Source organism: Pseudochaenichthys georgianus, chromosome 4, assembly GCF_902827115.2.
Source record: "Pseudochaenichthys georgianus chromosome 4, fPseGeo1.2, whole genome shotgun sequence".
Taxonomy (NCBI): Eukaryota; Metazoa; Chordata; class Actinopteri; order Perciformes; family Channichthyidae; genus Pseudochaenichthys; species Pseudochaenichthys georgianus.
The window spans coordinates 11066620-11084256 of NC_047506.1; the positions used below are offsets into that span (position 1 = coordinate 11066620).

The window sequence follows — 17637 nt, forward strand, 5'->3', positions numbered from 1 at the left end:
ATAGTCGATGTAAAACTGGCCGCTTCAATCTGAAGAGCAACTAAAACAAAACACGGGAGTGTACCTTGTTCTTGTGAACACTAATGTTATCCACAGCATACACAGAGACCACAAAGTTCTTAAGGAGAAAACTAGTTACTAAAACAAAACACGTTAGTGTACCTTGTTAGCTAATGTTAGCAAGCTGACACCTCTTAAGCCACACCCGAGCTCAGGTCCGAAAATGCTATATATGTAGCAACATTGCTATATCTGAAGTGTCATTCATGAAACTATTAATATTCCATACCCATCTGACCGGAGGAAACTTGGCTAACTGACGATACGAAAAAAAATCTCACAAGAAGCCTCTAAATGAGCCCATGGCAAAAACGGGCAATTGCTATTTCTGCTCATAACTCATAAAACGATCATTTATAATTCAACACAAACAACACATTTTCTGAAAGCTGAGATCGAGGTGAAGACACCTGTGTACTGCAGGAAGTGTCAGGTCCCTCTGTGCTTCACTACCAAAAAGAACTGTTACAGGGCATGGCATGACTTACTGGAGTAATACTGTAACATTCAGGGTTTGTATAAAGTTTTTTTTTTTTACCCAAAAAATGCTTCTTGTATAGTGTGTTGCTAATTTTTTTTAAATAAATCTGCTCCAGTTGGAGTCAAATGTTTCCTAAGTTTCCTAATTTTTATTGTGCAAGTATACATGCATCTCATGCAAAGAGGGAACTTCCCACACACACACACACACACACTTAATTTATTTAAAAATGTTAACAATAATTTTTTTATTTTTATGGAATGAATACCTATAGTGATAATTAAATGTTATACGATGATTTTTACAGTCTGGTACCTGAAAAAGGTTACATGGCACTGATAGAACCAAATGTGCCCAAAGCTTAGTCCACTTGGACTTTTTTTTGCTAAATCTCTCTAAAAAGGCCAATTCTCACTTGTTTTGCCTCAATCTTGATACAGGGTACTTATTATATGTTATACTTGGGATTGCTAAAGCTTTTAGGCTACTAACCCATCATTCAAGGGTGGTTTTCACTATAAGTAATGGGTTTTATTTGGGCGGAGACAAGAATTTACACTTTTTGACTATGTTCCATCTGGATTTACTCTGACACTGAAACATCTTTATTGATTCTGACACTTCTACATCCAACTCACAGATGTGACCTTGCTTTGATAAAAGAAATTATTCATATAACCCTTTTAGAAGTTAAGTTATAGTCCTTTGTTTTGGGAATGTCATTTTCGAGCCTGAAACCTGAAAAACAGGCTTGGGGCTTAACAGGTTTCGTTAATTGCACTCATATTACTCACCAACATCTTGTAAAGCCGGTCCCGCTGCTCTTACAGAACCGACTAACTCCCCTTTCGTGTATGTACAGACTCAACATGCCCAGACTTGTAGTGATGTGCACCTCGTTTTATACTTTTCGCCTCATTCTGAAAGAATCAGGTGAAATTTGCTAAAGTGACAGCCGTCTTTGTGATGGTGACGCGTATTGTGCGTGACCTGTCATTCGCTGAGCGGTTTCACACAAAAAAATGTGTAACTTCACAGTTTGACGACACATTTTAATTTTTTTGACTTGCAAAATGTTCTTTTAAATTGACAAACTTCATATGTGTCATTCGTGGCACAATTCAAACGGGATCAAAAGATCACTTTTCTCTCTCCATTGACTTCAATGTATAATTTTCCGCTTCCGGGGTCCCATGGAGGCTCTCGGAAGGGGAGGGACTTCGCCTCTATTAACTATGGGTACGTGGTAGGTGACCAAGGGTTTGTTTTCTCACGTATTAACATTAGTTATCCGTCGACTTTAAAAGGCTACGAGGTATTGAACACACCAGCCGGACACACTATGCTTCCTCGCAGGCAGGACTTCGGGATGAAGAAGTCTGGAGGACTGCGAAACAGCTCGGTTATAAACTTAAGGACCACGGTGATCCCGGGCTCGGTCCGCCGGAGCTCCGCGGTGCTTCCTTCGGTCCTTACCTTCCTGGTGATCGTAGCCTCCGGAGGCCTGCTGCTCATGATAGAGAAAGGAATGCTGAGCAGCATGGATACACCTCCACCGCGGGGGGCCGGGAAGCGGCAGGACTTCATGCGGCAGGTCGGGAGGCTCAGCCCGGGTGCTGAGGACGTGGACTCGCAGGTACAGTCATGTAATGCAGTGGCTCCCTAGGTTTATGGACAGAGGCACACTCACAGCATTCAAGTACCCCTCCATCGATTTCTATTGCATGTTCAAAATACACAAAACTCATCAATATATTTAAGTGGTTTTTTTTAGTTACCGGTTTAAACTTCAGTGCTAGCTTGCCTTAATTCGCATTTACATAACTGCCATATAAAGTGTTCAGCTGATTGAATATAGTGTGTTGGTACTTGTGGGTTATCTGTCACCACTTGTTTTGTTTTTTCCAGACTCTAAATACGCACATTTTTCAGTCTCTCTAAATAACCCTACCCCCTAGGATTAATGTTTGTTATTTTGAGAAAAAGTTCATGTGGAGGAGCCAGCTTCCCGCTATTAAAAAGTGGGGACCGATAACCCACAAGTACCAGTTTTTTAAATATTTTTTTATTGTATTAATCAAGCCACTTTTTTCACCTTTTCCAAGTGTGTTGGGTGGAGTGTGTGACGTGTGAATAGGTCTAGTGTTGCCTGAGGCGATTTGATTCGTCTTGTGACTGCACATTGTACAATATCACTGTAGGATTAAGGCTCGACACAGCTTTTTTGTTTGTGATGCCATGGGGGAAAAAAAACTATTTCAGTTGGTGATCAAAGGGAAAACCATAAGACACTTTGCTAAAACGTTATGGTTTGTTATTGTTCTAATCAAAAACACATGTGCTTTTTATGGTGATCTTAAAAAATCCTGCAAGCCATAAAAGGAGGACCAAAAGGCAACAATTTGGTCTGGTGAAACTGCTGATCTTACATGTGTAAAGAAGTGGGTATATTGCTTTTGAACAAGTCTGGCCATTTTCAAACATCTGGTCACTTTAAAAAGGGGTCCAAGATATTCTGTTTTTTTCCCATGATTCAACTTTATAGTCCATATCTTATAAATGCCACATCATAAGCTTGTATGCAGGCTTTGTATTATAACATTTACATTTACAAGCCCAAAATTAGATTACCTTGATGAAATCACGATGACACAATAAGGGGGATTTTTTTCAGATGCCTTGATGTTGTACAGCTCTTTTGACAGGCTGCATAATATGGAATGCCATTTAAAGGTGGGGTAGGTAAGTTTGAGAAACCGGCTCGAGATCGCTAGAATTTGAAAATACACAACCGGAGAAAATCTGCCACTTCCTTAGAATAGTTTTCCATCCAAATGACGACACTTTGAATGTACAAACTTGGAGTATCAAGCTGTAATGTATCTGCACATGACCGGGCAATAGAGCCCCTCCTCCAACACACACGAACGCGCACATGACCAATGAGGGCACGAGATAAGTTTGTGCCCCGATGGAAGGCTGACAGGCAGGTAGGCCATCCAATCCGTTTAGGATTGGTTGTACTTTTTACAGTATTACGGCTATTACAGATGACATTTTTTTATGGATTTTTTGTCAAAGCACTTAAGATATTCATTGCTATCGGGATGTTAAGAGCATTCCATGGAATATAACAAAAAGTGTATCTCGAGCCGGTTTCTGAAACTTACCTACCCCACCTTTAAGCCAAAATTAAATAAATAAATAAATACATAAATAATTATATATATATATAAATATGCCTACGAAATAAATTCTGAAATAAATAAATGAGGCAATAAATATGTATACATGTACATTTAAATACACATTTATTTATTTCAAGAGACTTGTATTTCATAATGACACATTTATTTATTTCAAGAGACTCGTATTTCATAATGACATATTTATTTATTTCAGGTGACTTGTATTTCATAATGACGCATTTATTTATTTCAGGTGACTTGTATTTCATGATGAGACATTTCCATTCCTTATATGCAAATGAACGGGGCGTGGTTAGCTCACAGATCCAGAACAAAGCAACAGCACCACGACACTGACTCAGTAGGCGCATTCACACTGCGGTACTTTTCCCACAAAGGTTCATGCAAACTTAGTTCATGATCGCGTTCACACCAAAAAGAGCCGGTACTAAAATTAGTTAATGCGAACCTTTTTACCCCCTCGAAAGTCCCTGCTCTCTGCCCAGCCAATCAGAAATATAGCTCTTTTCTCAAACCACGCCCCGTAAAACTCCCAAAGAGTTTTGTGAAGCCGCCATTTTATTATCCTCGCATTAGCATTATTAGCATTAGCCCAGCGCAGAAAGGCAGAGAGACTAACTTATGGCAACACAAAATAAAACATGGGAGCGGTGGAGATGAGGAGGTGTCGGCGTTCTGGCGATTTACTCGCTGGGAGTCCCAGCAGCTTCTACTGAAGCCAGTCCCCAACTCCGGGCACTTCCGGCCGGGGACTTTGGGCGGCAGTATACGCCGTGAAGTGGTTTGCGGCCTGCCAGTAAACCCAAAGCAGAAGAAGAACAAGTGACGTCAGCGGCTTCATTTGCCTAATCCACCCCCAGGGACTTTTTCCAGTTCATGCGAACTAAAGAGTTCGCATGAACTAAGTTCGCATGAACCAAGTTCGCATGAACCTTTGTGGGAAAAGTACCGCAGTGTGAATGCGCCTATTAGCTTTTATTTCACACTCCAGTACTCTTAAGTGGTTTGCAAACTGCCAATAAACCAAACCGGTTCAAGAACCATTCTTGTGCTTAACTGGTTCTTCTCTGGGAAACAGCTAAAAGTCCTTCTAGAGCAGGGGTGGGGAACCTCCGGCCTCCGGGCCGTATACGGCCCGCGAGACCATTTGGTACGGCCCTCGAGGTAATTTATAAACACACGCAAAAAAGAAAAGAAATCTAGACCGCAGAAAATTAAACAAGCGAGTGCCTGTTTTTCCTGGCCAAGGTCAGGGTCCTTGAACACAACACGAGCCTAACGTGTCATCACGTGGTATGTGTCTCGTCTGACAGGGGTTTAGTTCTAACGGAGAGCACCAGAACGCGGCTCCGGGCCGGGACTTCACAAATTGCAGTAACCATAAGGAGCCATACACATGCCGCAGTTTTTGCGTGGCTGTGTCTTTAGTTGAGAGCCCAGTGGCGATCTGCTCATCTGTCATACTGATCATACAGTCAATACCTTTGTTGTTATTAGCATCTGGTTAGCTAGCTATGCTAACGAATATAAGAAGCTTTCTCTCCAACCAGTGAGGTGAAGGCACATCTTTATATGACCATTATAGTTATCAAAAAACAAGAGAATAAAGTAAACAGGTATAAAATACTATATGACAGTAAAAAAAACAAGATTATAAAACATTATTAAACAAGAATACAGTTTAAAAGGGGAGTGATTTGTAAAATATCCATAAAGAAAAAGATCTGCTTACAGTTCTGTTTCATGTGGGTGTTGAGAGATGTATCCATAGATCTATTAATTTTACTCTCAAAATGCACCAGATTGATGCTTTTAACTTCAACATTCAAAACAAATCTTCCTGGTGGTGCATGCCCCCAAACCCCCCTAGATGAGATTAGATCCCCCCCCCCCCCCCCACTTAAATCATGTCCACATGGATATGAAACTAAATACATTTGCACACATCTTGTGTCCATATATTTCTGTTTTGGTGGTCATGCCACGGTGCATGCATGCGCGGGTCATGGTCAAATATCTGGATTAAGAGGTTGCTTTTTCTTTGCACAGCATGAAAGAAAGGCAAAATCAATGGGCTGTGATTTTAGTTTTTTAAGCAGACGTTGAGTTCAATAATTTGTACGGCCCTCGAAGGATTTTGTAAAAATTGAAATGGCCCTTGAGAGGAAAAAGGTTCCCCACCCCTGTTCTAGAGGTAAGCAACGCTACACAATTACACCCAGTCTGAGAGTAAAAGATTTCTCGAAGGTTCGTTTTGCTTTCTTACAACGTTAAGTTAATGTTAACGTAACCTTACGTTTGCTAGGAGGCTATTGTTACGAGCTAGCTGTCTTAGCTAACAACAGTTAGCAGCTAACGTTTTCTGCAGTTTGTGTTGCCCCTGAAACACGTGATGTAGTTATTTAAGGGTATGTTAAATTAACGTTATTTTACAAGTTGAGAGAGTTAAGTTGTGTTTAAAATCGTCAATGTAATGCCCGTTAGAGGTTTTTAGTTGGACATGAAGTTAGCTAACGTTAGCTAACTCTACCAGGTTAGCATGTTAAGCTGTACTTTCTGTGGCAGCTAGCTTAATACAAAGAGGGGTTTTGTGCTTCATTGCAAACTTTTCTTTGTTAATCTACCTGAAACTGTAGGGACAGTTTGTTTCTACTCAACTATACAGACCATTGTTGAGGAGATGCAAAACATACTGTACATGAGTTGGGTCCAACATATACCTTGAGTAATGTTACTTTGCTGCTAAAAATGAAACATCATTATCAGATGAGGACATCACCAAAGTGTGTGAGTCTGTCAGGGGATTTGATCTGTTCTCTGCATGTCGTAAACACTGCTCTGGTATTACTTATCTTGTAAAATGTAAGTCTCGCTCTTTTCATCGTTCAGGCTTTGCATTTGAACTCCTATGACTGGTTTGCGGACTTGAAGAGAACGCCTTCCTGACATCCAGGAACAAGGTGAGATTCTAATACATTTGAATGCCAAAAGCAAGTTATTGTTTTTAACTTTTTAAATATGATTGTTTTGGGGCATTTCAGTTTTATTGGACAGAGGCAGTAGATATCTACTGGAAACAGTGGAGAAGGAGGAGATGATATGCAGCAAAAGGCCCAGCCGGATGGTTGCTGCTCCGTGTGGAACGTGTTCTATCAGGTAAAGCACTTTGGTACATGACAGAGACCTCCTCCACCTCTTTGCTGTCTTACTAGTCAATCCTTCTGATCAGGGGCCTCATTTATAACGCCGTGGGTAGGATTCACGTGGGAAGTTTGCTTACGTAGTAGAAATCCAAAAAATAGGTACAGACATTTTCCGACATTTTCCGATTCACCAAACCGGCGAGGAAAGTGCGTACAGCACTTCCTATGCCGGTTTCCCTTTATTTCATTTCATTTCATTTCAAACCTCTATTTAACCAGATTGGTCCCATTGAGATCATAGATCTATTTTTCAAGGGAGACCTGCAGCATATAGGTTCCACATGAAACATAAAACAATAAAGGACATTATACATTATATTTACAGGATACATAGTTATAGACATTTACAAGTGCCCATAGTATCAGCAAGCATTTCATTTAGCCTAGCTTTAAAAACATGCAGAGGAATGAGATTGCTCAGTTTCAATTCTTGCTGAAGATTGTTCCAAGCAAGTGGAGCTGCGCACATAAAAGCTGTCTTACCTAAGACAGTCCTTGCTCTTGGCACATCTAACAAGACTACATCATATGACCTCAGACAATAGCTGCTTGCAACTCTCTGTGTTATCAGAGAGCAGATATAATACGGGAGTTTACCCAACAAAGCTTTATAGATAAACGTGTACCAATGACTGAGCCTCCGTACAGAGAGTGATGGTAAACCTGCCTTGGTATACAGTGTACAGTGATGTGTAAGCGCTTTACAATTTGTGACAAATCTCAGAGCACTGTGATACGCAGCATCCAATTTGCTCAGGTAATTGGCAGGTGCATTCATATACAACAAATCACCATAGTCCAGCACAGGTAAAAAGGTCACAGTGACTAGTTTTTTCCTGGCCTCAAGCGAGAAGCAGGACTTGTTTCTGTAGAAGAAACCTAGCCTAACCCTCAGTTTTTTAAGCAGGTTATTGACATGGAGTTTAAAAGAGAGACAATCATCAAGCCAGATACCAAGGTATTTGTAACAGGCAACAACTTCAAGTTTTATTCCTTGCGTAGTTACAATATCTAAAACAGGCTCTGGTGTCTTTTTAGCTTTTGAAAAGAGCATTACCTTGGTTTTATCCACATTTAAAAGAAGCTTTAATTCAGAGAGCTGAGTCTGAATAGTGTTAAAAACAGCTTGTAATTTAACAACAGCCTCTTTAATGGTGGGACCTGCACAATACATCACAGTATCATCCGCATAAAAATGTAAAGTAGCTTCATCCACATTATCACCTACACTGTTAATATGGCAAATAAAAGTGGTCCTAAAACAGAACCTTGTGGTACACCATTAGAAATGTTTAACCATTCAGAAGACAGTCCATCAAAATGAACACATTGGGACCTTTCAGAGAGGTAGTTTACAAACCACCCCACTGCATGGCTGGATATGCCAATACTGAGTAGCCTCTGCTTTAAAATGCGATGATCAACGGTGTCAAATGCTTTGGAAAGGTCAATAAACAGAGCTGCACAACTCTGCTTATTATCTAAAATACTAGTAATGTCATTCACCACTTTCATTGTCGCAGTGATGGTGCTGTGTTTCTTTCTGAAGCCTGACTGATGTTTAGACAGGATATCATTTATACATAAACTCCTTTACTTGTTCACTCACAAGTCGTTCGAGCACCTTAGCCAGAACTGACAATTTAGAGATTGGCCTATAGTTATTTAAAATAGTTGCCTCCCCTCCTTTCAGTAAAGGCAAGACATAAGCAGACTTCCATACTTTTGGAATTGTGTTCGTGCTGAGGGAGAGGTTAAAAAGAGAAGTAAGAGGTGGAGCAATAAAATCTGCAGCTATCTTTAAAAAGAAAGGTTCTACGTTGTCCGGGCCAGCCGGTTTCCTAGGATCTAACTTGGATAATGCTTCATGAACAATACCAATAGTTAAAGGAGTAAAACTGAAAGGGTTTTCCAGACCACATTGTTCAGAGTCAAGGATTGGAGCGTTCACAGGAGCCACACAGCCAAACAGAGAGCCACAAGACACAAAATGCTCATTAAAGCAATTTAGCATAGTAGCCCTGTCTGATATAATGCCAGATGCTGTGGTGAGGCACGGAGGTAGCTCATTTGGGATATCACCAGTGGAAATCGATTTTATGGCTTTCCAAAATTTCCTAGGATTATTCAGGTTTTCTGTGGTAACCGACAAATAGTACTTTGATTTAGCACTTTTTATTTGAGATGTGAAGCTATTTTTTAGCTGCCTAAAACGTAGCCATTCTACCTCTGAGCCTGATTTCCTAGCCTTAGCCCAAGCATTATTTCTCTCATGAAGGAGACTGGACAGCTTAGCAGAAAACCAGGGATTGTTTCGTCCCTTCACTCTAAATTTACGCAGAGGTGCATGTCTATCTATAATTTTCATAAAACCAAGATAAAAATAAGACCATGCAGTTTCTACATCAGCACACAGATCGATTTTACCCCAATCAAAATCAAACAGATCATGTAAAAAACCCTGCTCCACAAAGTGTTTTTTGTCTCTCTTTGTGATGATACGTGGTTTAACCTTTTGGACCTTAGTGTCCCTAATTGTGGCTACAACACAGTGGTCACTCACATCATTAGCAAATACACCCACAGATGAGTATTTATGTGGAACATTTGTTAAAATTAGATCAATTAAGGAGGATTTATTTGGGGACTTAATATTTGGGCGAGTAGGACTGTCTATAATCTGGGTAAAATTCAAAGAGGTACGCAGGTTTTTAAAATCCTCTGACACAGAAGTTAACCAGTCCCAATTAAAATCACCAAGCAGCACTATTTCCTTGTAGGAAAGTTGCGATAACAGTTTTGCCAATGACGATAAAGAGTCCTTGACAGCCGAAGGGGCCCTGTAGCAGCCCACCACCATGAGCTGTTGACCCTTTGTTACCTCAATATTCACGGCTAAAAATTTTACTAACAGATTTGGAAACCATATTAGTTACACAAAACTTATTTTTCACATAAATGGCAACGTCACCACCTTTTTTAGGCCGGTCAGTACGATATACACTGTAACCATTTATGTATATGTCAGAGGCCAAAATGGATTTATCTAGCTACGTTTCTGATAAGACAATGACATCAGCATCAGTCGAACTCGCCCAAATACGGAGAAAATCTAATTTAGGTAACAGACTACGCACATTTAAATGAATTAAACCTAGCCCAGATCTAGATATAAAATCAGCAGGAGTAGCTATTTGACTAATAGTGCTCGGTGGACCTGGATTTGGCTGTACATTTCCTGATAGTAACAACAATAAAAATACCAAGCACCTTTTCCTCTTAATCACCACACATACATTGTCAGCTGTTCTAGAGTCACCAGCAAACCTCGCGAAAGTGAGATTAGAGTTTAAAAAACAATTCTGAAGGACCATCGTGGCAGGCATGTGAGAAAGACAAACATTTTCCGAAATGAATGTCCGTGACAGTGCAACCAGCAATTGTTTGTGCAACACCTCCGAAACTGTACAGGGGATGTCCACTGCGGGCGGCAGAACATACCCGAATCCAGTAGATTTTTCAGGACGACTAGCGATCTTCTCCTTGTCCAGCACAGCCAAGAAAAGGCACAGCAGAAACACGACACCCGCCATTCTCCCAGATTATAAATCACAATCGACTCGAAATGCGGTGCAGCTTTTGCGGGCTTCACGTAACGCCCATATATTTGCCTATAAATAGTCAAAGAAACGCCCATTAATTCATTCATTCTGACTGACTTTATGAAGAAGATAGCAGGAAATGACGACAGAACAGCTAAAAAAGACATCTCACACCGTGTCAGATTTTGGTTATTTTGGGGAGGTCGAGATAAATCATATTGTTTGGTGGATGCCGTTTGAACCAGAGTAGATGGGATCGTCACCAAAATAAATAAATAAATAAGTGGTCCGAAAAAGGTTCATGACAAAAAAAATACACATAGCCTCAGGCAGTGTGTTTGTACCGGGGACACCCCCTTGATGAGAAACTGTAAGAAGTGATCGGGGAATCCCTCCGGAGTGGAGTCATGACGACTGGATCTGAATTATGTTTTCGTATTTGGTGGCTTGTGTCCCAGTTGTCGATCAGCTGTGCGCAGCGTCTCCACTGCAGCAACTCTATATCCACCAGTTAAAGGATATACAACTAATGTGTTGTGTTTTATTAGCTGTACAATTTACCACATATGGTGTTCTTAGCTTCCATACCTCCTGTGTTTTATGAGCGACTTATCAAGTCTTAGCAAACGGCATAAAACGTGATTAAACGTGGTAGTATATAAAACCATGCTCGTACAACCAAAAGAAAAAAGAAAACCACATCATTTATGAGAAAACATTTCATAACATTAACACAACATATTCGAGGTGGTTTTAAATAACATATCCGTATTTATTTATTTCTCCAAGTTATGTTTTTGTGTGCACTGAGGAGTCTCAAACAGGCGTTTGTTTAATCATTTTAAGATTGGCTTTAATCAATGTTTGAAAATGAATTCTTCATATGATAAATGAGAGGTAACATTTTGTTTATGGTATTATTTCCACATATTTCTCTCCATTCTTCCTTCTGCCAACGGTGTCGCAGTTTCTCGTATCTCCCGTTGTTGTGCTTAGTGCGTACGCATGGGTTAGAGTTTGCGTGGAGGACCGCACGTTTTCCCGTCAAGTTAGTATTTTATAAAACGCAAACATTGCGTAGAAACTGGCATACGCCATTTTCTGAGCGTATATCCCTTTATAAATGAGGCCCCCTGTCCTTTCCTAAATAGTGGTAAGTTTTACAGTTCAGTGTACGTTAATTTAGCAACTTAATGCTTTACCGCTGTTGAATAAATCCTATATTGCTAGTCATTTTTATTAAAACTACGATTTGTAAACTTTTTGATTCCAATTCCAATAATCGTTTTGTTATAATTGTAAAACATATCTTAACATCCATCAGCAATCAATACAACAAATGATCCAACACTAAATAGAAGAAATCTGGACATATTTCTTTTTAAACAGCAGCATGTTTTGGGACTGCTCATTGATGTAATCAAGAGCCATTGAGTCTACCTTTTGTAGTCGGCCTCTTAGAATGTTTATAATTTATTTGTATCTTAACATTCCTATAATAATTACTTTTTTTATTGTTGATATTGTTTTGTTCTTTATTTTTGTTGTGAGAATCACTTTGCAATTATTGTGTAAGTGCTATATAAATAGTTATACTAATATTATTGTTGTTACCATCATTACTATTATTAATAATGTCTTCTTTGTTTTCTTTATTTATCGCTGCAGAAAGGATCATGCCAGCCCACATCAAACACCTGATCAAGAACTTGTTAACCTCACTGCTGCAGACACCTGTGTGATATTCGACTGACTGGAACCCTCAAAATGACCTGCAGGTACGATATATATATATATCGGCTCTGTCCGTCCTAAAGATAGTTCAATAGGGCTACAACAACAACAGTCTTTCCGTTTATTCCCTCGGTTCTTTAAGTGTATATTTTCCCATTTAATGCTTAAAAACGTTGAACAGCAGCTGCACATGATGCTCTTTTGACCCCTCTTTTAATTTTTTATTTCAGGCTCAAGCTCGGTGTCATCGTTTTGGCCAGTCTAAGGCGGTGAAGGTGTACCGTCTGATCACTAGAAACTATGAGAGGGAAATGCTGGATAAAGCTAGTCTGAAGCTCGAGCTGGACCTTGCCGTCCTGCAGAGCATGAGTGGGAACAAAGAAGGCAACAACAACGGGGTGAGAAAAAGAAAATCTGTCATATTTCTAGATGCCAAGTCATTTTTGGGTCAGTCGCTGTTGCAGTACGCTTAGTTTATTTTCAAAAAGAGTTTTCTAAATCCACTTGTGTAAAGGTCTCTCTGCGTCGCCTTTAGCCAGTCCAGCAGTTCTCCAAGAAGGAGATCGAGGACCTGCTGAGGAAAGGAGCCTACGCAGCCATCATGGACGAGAACGACGAAGGCAATCGCTTCTGCTAGGAGGATATCGACCTGATCCTGCAGCGAAGAGCTACCATCATCACCATCACCACCAGGTATGTTCTTAGCAGCATTAGCCACTTGCTCTTTGTGAGATACCAAGTACTTGGTTATTCGAAATGTAATATTGATGATGTAATAATTAAAACTAGGGATGGGTACCGAGCCCCAGTATTAACGGGGCCCCGGGGCTGAATTATTAAAGACCGTGGTACCGTTAACGTCCAATGTTATCGATCTTTTTATCGGTACTGGAGACATTTAAAAAATAGATGTTATATGTATTAGATCTACATACACATTATATCACAGTCTTACTGTCGCCAACTCCGTTTCTAATATGCAATAAGACTACAAAGTGCGTCTATGATTTATTTTCGATCTTTCCAATCCAGACGAGAGATCTCTCCCCTGTCGGTGTGCGAGGGGGTGGGGCAGTTTACACACAGAACCTGCTACATGCAGCAACACACACACACACACACACACACACACACACACACACACATGCGCGCACACAAACACATGGCGGAGAGAACTAAGCACCCCGAGGGTAGTTATGTTACCCGTCTTGAGCATGGATGTATAATAAGAACTGGATACAGCGTCTGAGGAGGGGTCTCGTTCTTTCCTATGAGAGCTGCTCATTGGCGCATGAGGACAAAATGGTCCAACTTTTGAGAGAGCGAAACATCACAGATTACCTGTCATGCCTGGCTGTCAGAGCAGAAGAACCCGTTTGTGCGCTCACAGAGCATGCGCCCCTTAAGCCCCGCCCCCGAGCTCACACTCGGCTCACGAATGGAGAGAATAAATCTAGATTCGGCTTTTACAACTTTAAGGACTTAATGATTCTAGGGCTATACAATAGTTCATACTGGGTAGTTTATTTAGTTTCAAAAAAATTATCCACCGATTTACAGACGTCTCTTTCTCCATGTTAGTCAATGGGAAAAAGTATTTCTGGGCTGGTCGACGTCACAGACTGATAAGGAAATTGTAGTACCTCCGTTTGGACACAACGAATATTTTCCTCAGAGTCCGGTCTTGAGGTGGAAAATGCTTGTTGCCAAAAGTGCAATAAGAATTTAGCATGTAAGGGCGGTAACGGCCCGTCCACACAGTGGCGTGTGTTGAAGCTTACAACGCTTCTGCCCATTCACTTTGAATGGGGTGACGTCACTTTTAGCCGAACTGCATTTTGGGAAGCGACATGGAGCGTTGCTGGCGTTATTCGCTTCAAAAGTTGAGCAATGTTCAACTTTTGGCGCCTCGGCAGAAGCGTCAGCCAATGAAATCCCGTTTATGCAAATCTGCCAGTACAAGCGCAAGCCAATCAAACCGCGTGTATGCTGGGAGAGACTACGCAGGTCATTTCCTCATATTCCAAAAAATGGAGGGAAAATTAATTATAGCGGTAGTGAATCACCCGGTGCTGTATGATCAGTCTCTGTTCATCTACCGGGATACAAACCGGAGGAGCGAGGCATGGAGAGAGGTGGCAGAGACAGTGGGTGAAACTGGTAGGTTTTCGCCTGTTTGGGGATTTTATATCCAGTTTACTTCGCTTTGTATGTCGGGGGCGGGAGATTCATGTGATTGGTTGTTGGTCGCAAAAAATCCCCAAGCTTCAGACACGCCCACCGCCAAGCGTCAATGCACGCTGCTGTGTGGACGCTCCGTAACACAGGCTATTTGTCTAAACATTTAGCAAAAGTGCACCACATTCAGACGGAGGAATGCACCGGGTTCGACTGTCTTTCTAGTAGCTCTGTAGCCCCATCCACGAGTAACGTTTCCACGTCAGGTATATATTATGTATGCTAGCAGCAACACAGTTAACTCAATGATACAAACATGGGTTAATGATTAGAGGTAACTGAGTTATTTATTTTGTTAAAGTTACAGCTATTCTGTTTGCAGTTCTATCATCACATAATTGAATACGATTTGTTAAAACATTGTTGTTTCTTATTTTCAGTTTGCTTCAAGCAGTGGCTGTACGAGAAAGACGTGGAGGACCAAGAAATGCTGGCCAGATTGGCAAAGACCGGAAGATACATAACAGAGAAGATAATGGATATTAACAAGAAAAAGAGAAAAAAAAATTATTTCTTTGTTGCTGTTTACATTTTGAATTATTTGTTATTTTTAAATCAAATGCATCTATTTTAGATGATATATTTATTAAATTAAATAAAAATACTGTTGTGAACACTATACAATGTCTTTATTTTTGATAGTTACCAGAATACATTGTATATTTAATACTAACATAAGCTGGTGATAGATAAATGCTGGTCGCTGGTATGCCAGCAGACAAATATTTATAAAGAAAGAAACAGAAGGGAGGAAATGATGATAGCTAGACTCAGAATAAATCAAACAGCATTGAATGTTACGTTGCATGTCATGGGGAAAAGTAACAGTGACAAGTGTAGGAACTGTGGAGTTAAAGAAAATGTGCAACATCTATAAAGCTGAAAGAGAAAAACTAAAGGATAACGTTTTAGAGGCAGAGAGGGAATGGAGTGTGGTTGGTATTTTGGGAACAAAAGGAGAGGGAGAAAGAGCTACCAGAAAGGCACTGTTTACCTTTAGTGAAACTGGGGTAGGTAAAATGATCTAACATTAAGTCAGGAAAGATCATAGATTGTTGTTTTGTTTTATTTATGTTTTTTTATTTATTTTTGGATTAGATCATAGATATGTCCATGAGTTAAGAGATGGAATGATATGATGATACACACTCGTACAGTAGGTGGCGGTATGCACCTTAAAGTTGTTTGCAATCCACCAAAAAACCGAGAGAAGAAGAAGCCAACTGGTTTGCCAACGGACAATTTACACCGAAGAAGAAGCGAACATTTCTGGCGGGTGAAATTTAGAATATCAGATTACATGCGATGTCTGACTCTGATAATTTAGTAGTTTGCCTTATAGTCCTTCTCCTCCATTTTCTTCCTCTTCTCGAGTAGTCAGTGTGGTGCTTTGGTCTGGGTCTCTGGATCTGTGAGCTAACCACGCCCCGTTCATTTGCATATAAGGAATGGAAATGTCTCATCATGAAATACAAGTCACCTGAAATAAATAAATGCGTCATTATGAAATACGAGTCTCTTGAAATAAATAAATGTGTCATTATGAAAAAAGTCCCATGAAATAAATACATGTATACGTATTTATTGCCTCATTTATTTATTTCAGGATTTATTTCATAGGCATATATATGTATTTATTTAATTTTGGCTTAAATGGCATTCCATAGGATAATACAAACTCTGACTAGTTAACTGCTGTTGATCTGTAAAATAGTCACTGTTTTGTGTTCACGCTTAGATCCTTCAAGAGATCCGTAACCGGACCATCAGGTCTATGTGCAGCCAGAAGAACATGCCGCACAGCATCATGTCCCTCACCCCCCTGCAGAGGAAGACGCTGCTGCAGCACATCCTGGTGAACGATCAGTACCACTTCCTGTACTGCTACGTCCCCAAGGTGGCCTGCTCCAACTGGAAGAGGGTCCTGAAGGTTCTGAACGGGGATCTGGAGAGTGTGGACGTCAACATCAAGATGGACCACCACAGCGACCTGCAGTTTTTGTCCTCTTTTAAACCCGAGCAGATCGAATATCGCCTCAAGCACTACTTCAAGTTCATGTTTGTGCGGGAGCCAATGGAGCGCTTGCTTTCTGCATACAGGAACAAATTTGGAGAGATCGAGTCCTACCAGAAAAAGTACGGCGTGGAGATCGTAAAGCGGTACAGGAAAACTCACGCTAAGGACGCGCCGGTTAAAGGAGATGATGTGACGTTTGCAGAGTTTGTCCGTTACTTGCTGGACACGGACGCAGAGCACATGAATGAGCACTGGATGCCGGTGTACAACTTATGCCAACCCTGTGCCGTGTCCTATGACTTCATCGGCTCCTATGAGCACCTTGAAAGGGATTCTGAGTTTGTGCTCCAGCGCATTGGAGCGCCTCCTCATGTTCGTTTCCCTGAGAGGCAAACGTGGTACAAGCCGGTCACCACGGAGACGTTAAATTATTATCTGTGCACGTTACCACAGAAGCTACTGAGGGAACTCCTGCCCAAATACATTTTAGACTTTTCCCTCTTTGCTTATCATCTCCCCAACACAACCACTGAACACTGCCGGCATTAAATGTGCAATGTTTCATAGTTTTGAGAGAACTTTTTATAGAGCATTATTTTTTACTATTTGTATTACTGGGGAAGAAACAGTATTTTAATAGTTGTTACACATTTTGACTTGAGATGTTCTAATATTATCGCAGTATGCAGATTGTTGGTCTTAACTTCAGAACCACTAAAGCTTGAAATTAGCTGAAGACAAAGAAACATATGAACCGACTTTGTTCCATTTAAACATGTTCCCGTCATGCACTGTTACAGTAAATTAACCAATTCAGTATATATTGATGCAGTTGTAAATAAGGTTGCCAGACCAAACTTGGCTTGTTCTTCTTCTACACTATTGGAGAAGCTAAAGGGTTAACAGCTTCTGTGGGCCTTCAGTGGTTGAGCAGGCTAAAACACAAACTATTTGCTCACTGAGTCGTGGGTTTAAATCAAGCTTTGTGTGTTTTCGTTCTACGTCGACCTTTCCTCCACAATCTGTCCCCCATCTTTACCAACACTTTGGACTGTTTACCCTGTTATTAAACAGAAATTGAAGTTTAGTGATG

At 40.6% G+C, this 17637-nt stretch overlaps 1 protein-coding gene across 1 annotated transcript; it reads left to right on the plus strand.

Annotated features, from left to right (window-relative positions):
- Positions 1–1783: 1783 nt before the first annotated feature.
- chst14 (carbohydrate (N-acetylgalactosamine 4-0) sulfotransferase 14) lies at positions 1784–17631 on the plus strand. Its single transcript, XM_034081172.1, has 2 exons — positions 1784–2177; positions 16266–17631. The coding sequence occupies exons 1-2, from the start codon at positions 1884–1886 to the stop codon at positions 17091–17093; spliced, it is 1122 nt and encodes a 373-aa protein (XP_033937063.1). The 5' UTR covers positions 1784–1883; the 3' UTR covers positions 17094–17631.
- The last annotated feature ends 6 nt before the right edge of the window (positions 17632–17637 follow it).

Bases quoted from the DNA above. Each gene is read 5' to 3' on its own strand.
- chst14 (XM_034081172.1), top strand. From the start codon at position 1,884: ATGCTTCCTCGCAGGCAGGACTTCGGGATGAAGAAGTCTGGAGGACTG. The intron at 2,178-16,265 runs GTACAGTCATGT...GTTCACGCTTAG, and splicing joins CTGAGGACGTGGACTCGCAG to ATCCTTCAAGAGATCCGTAA.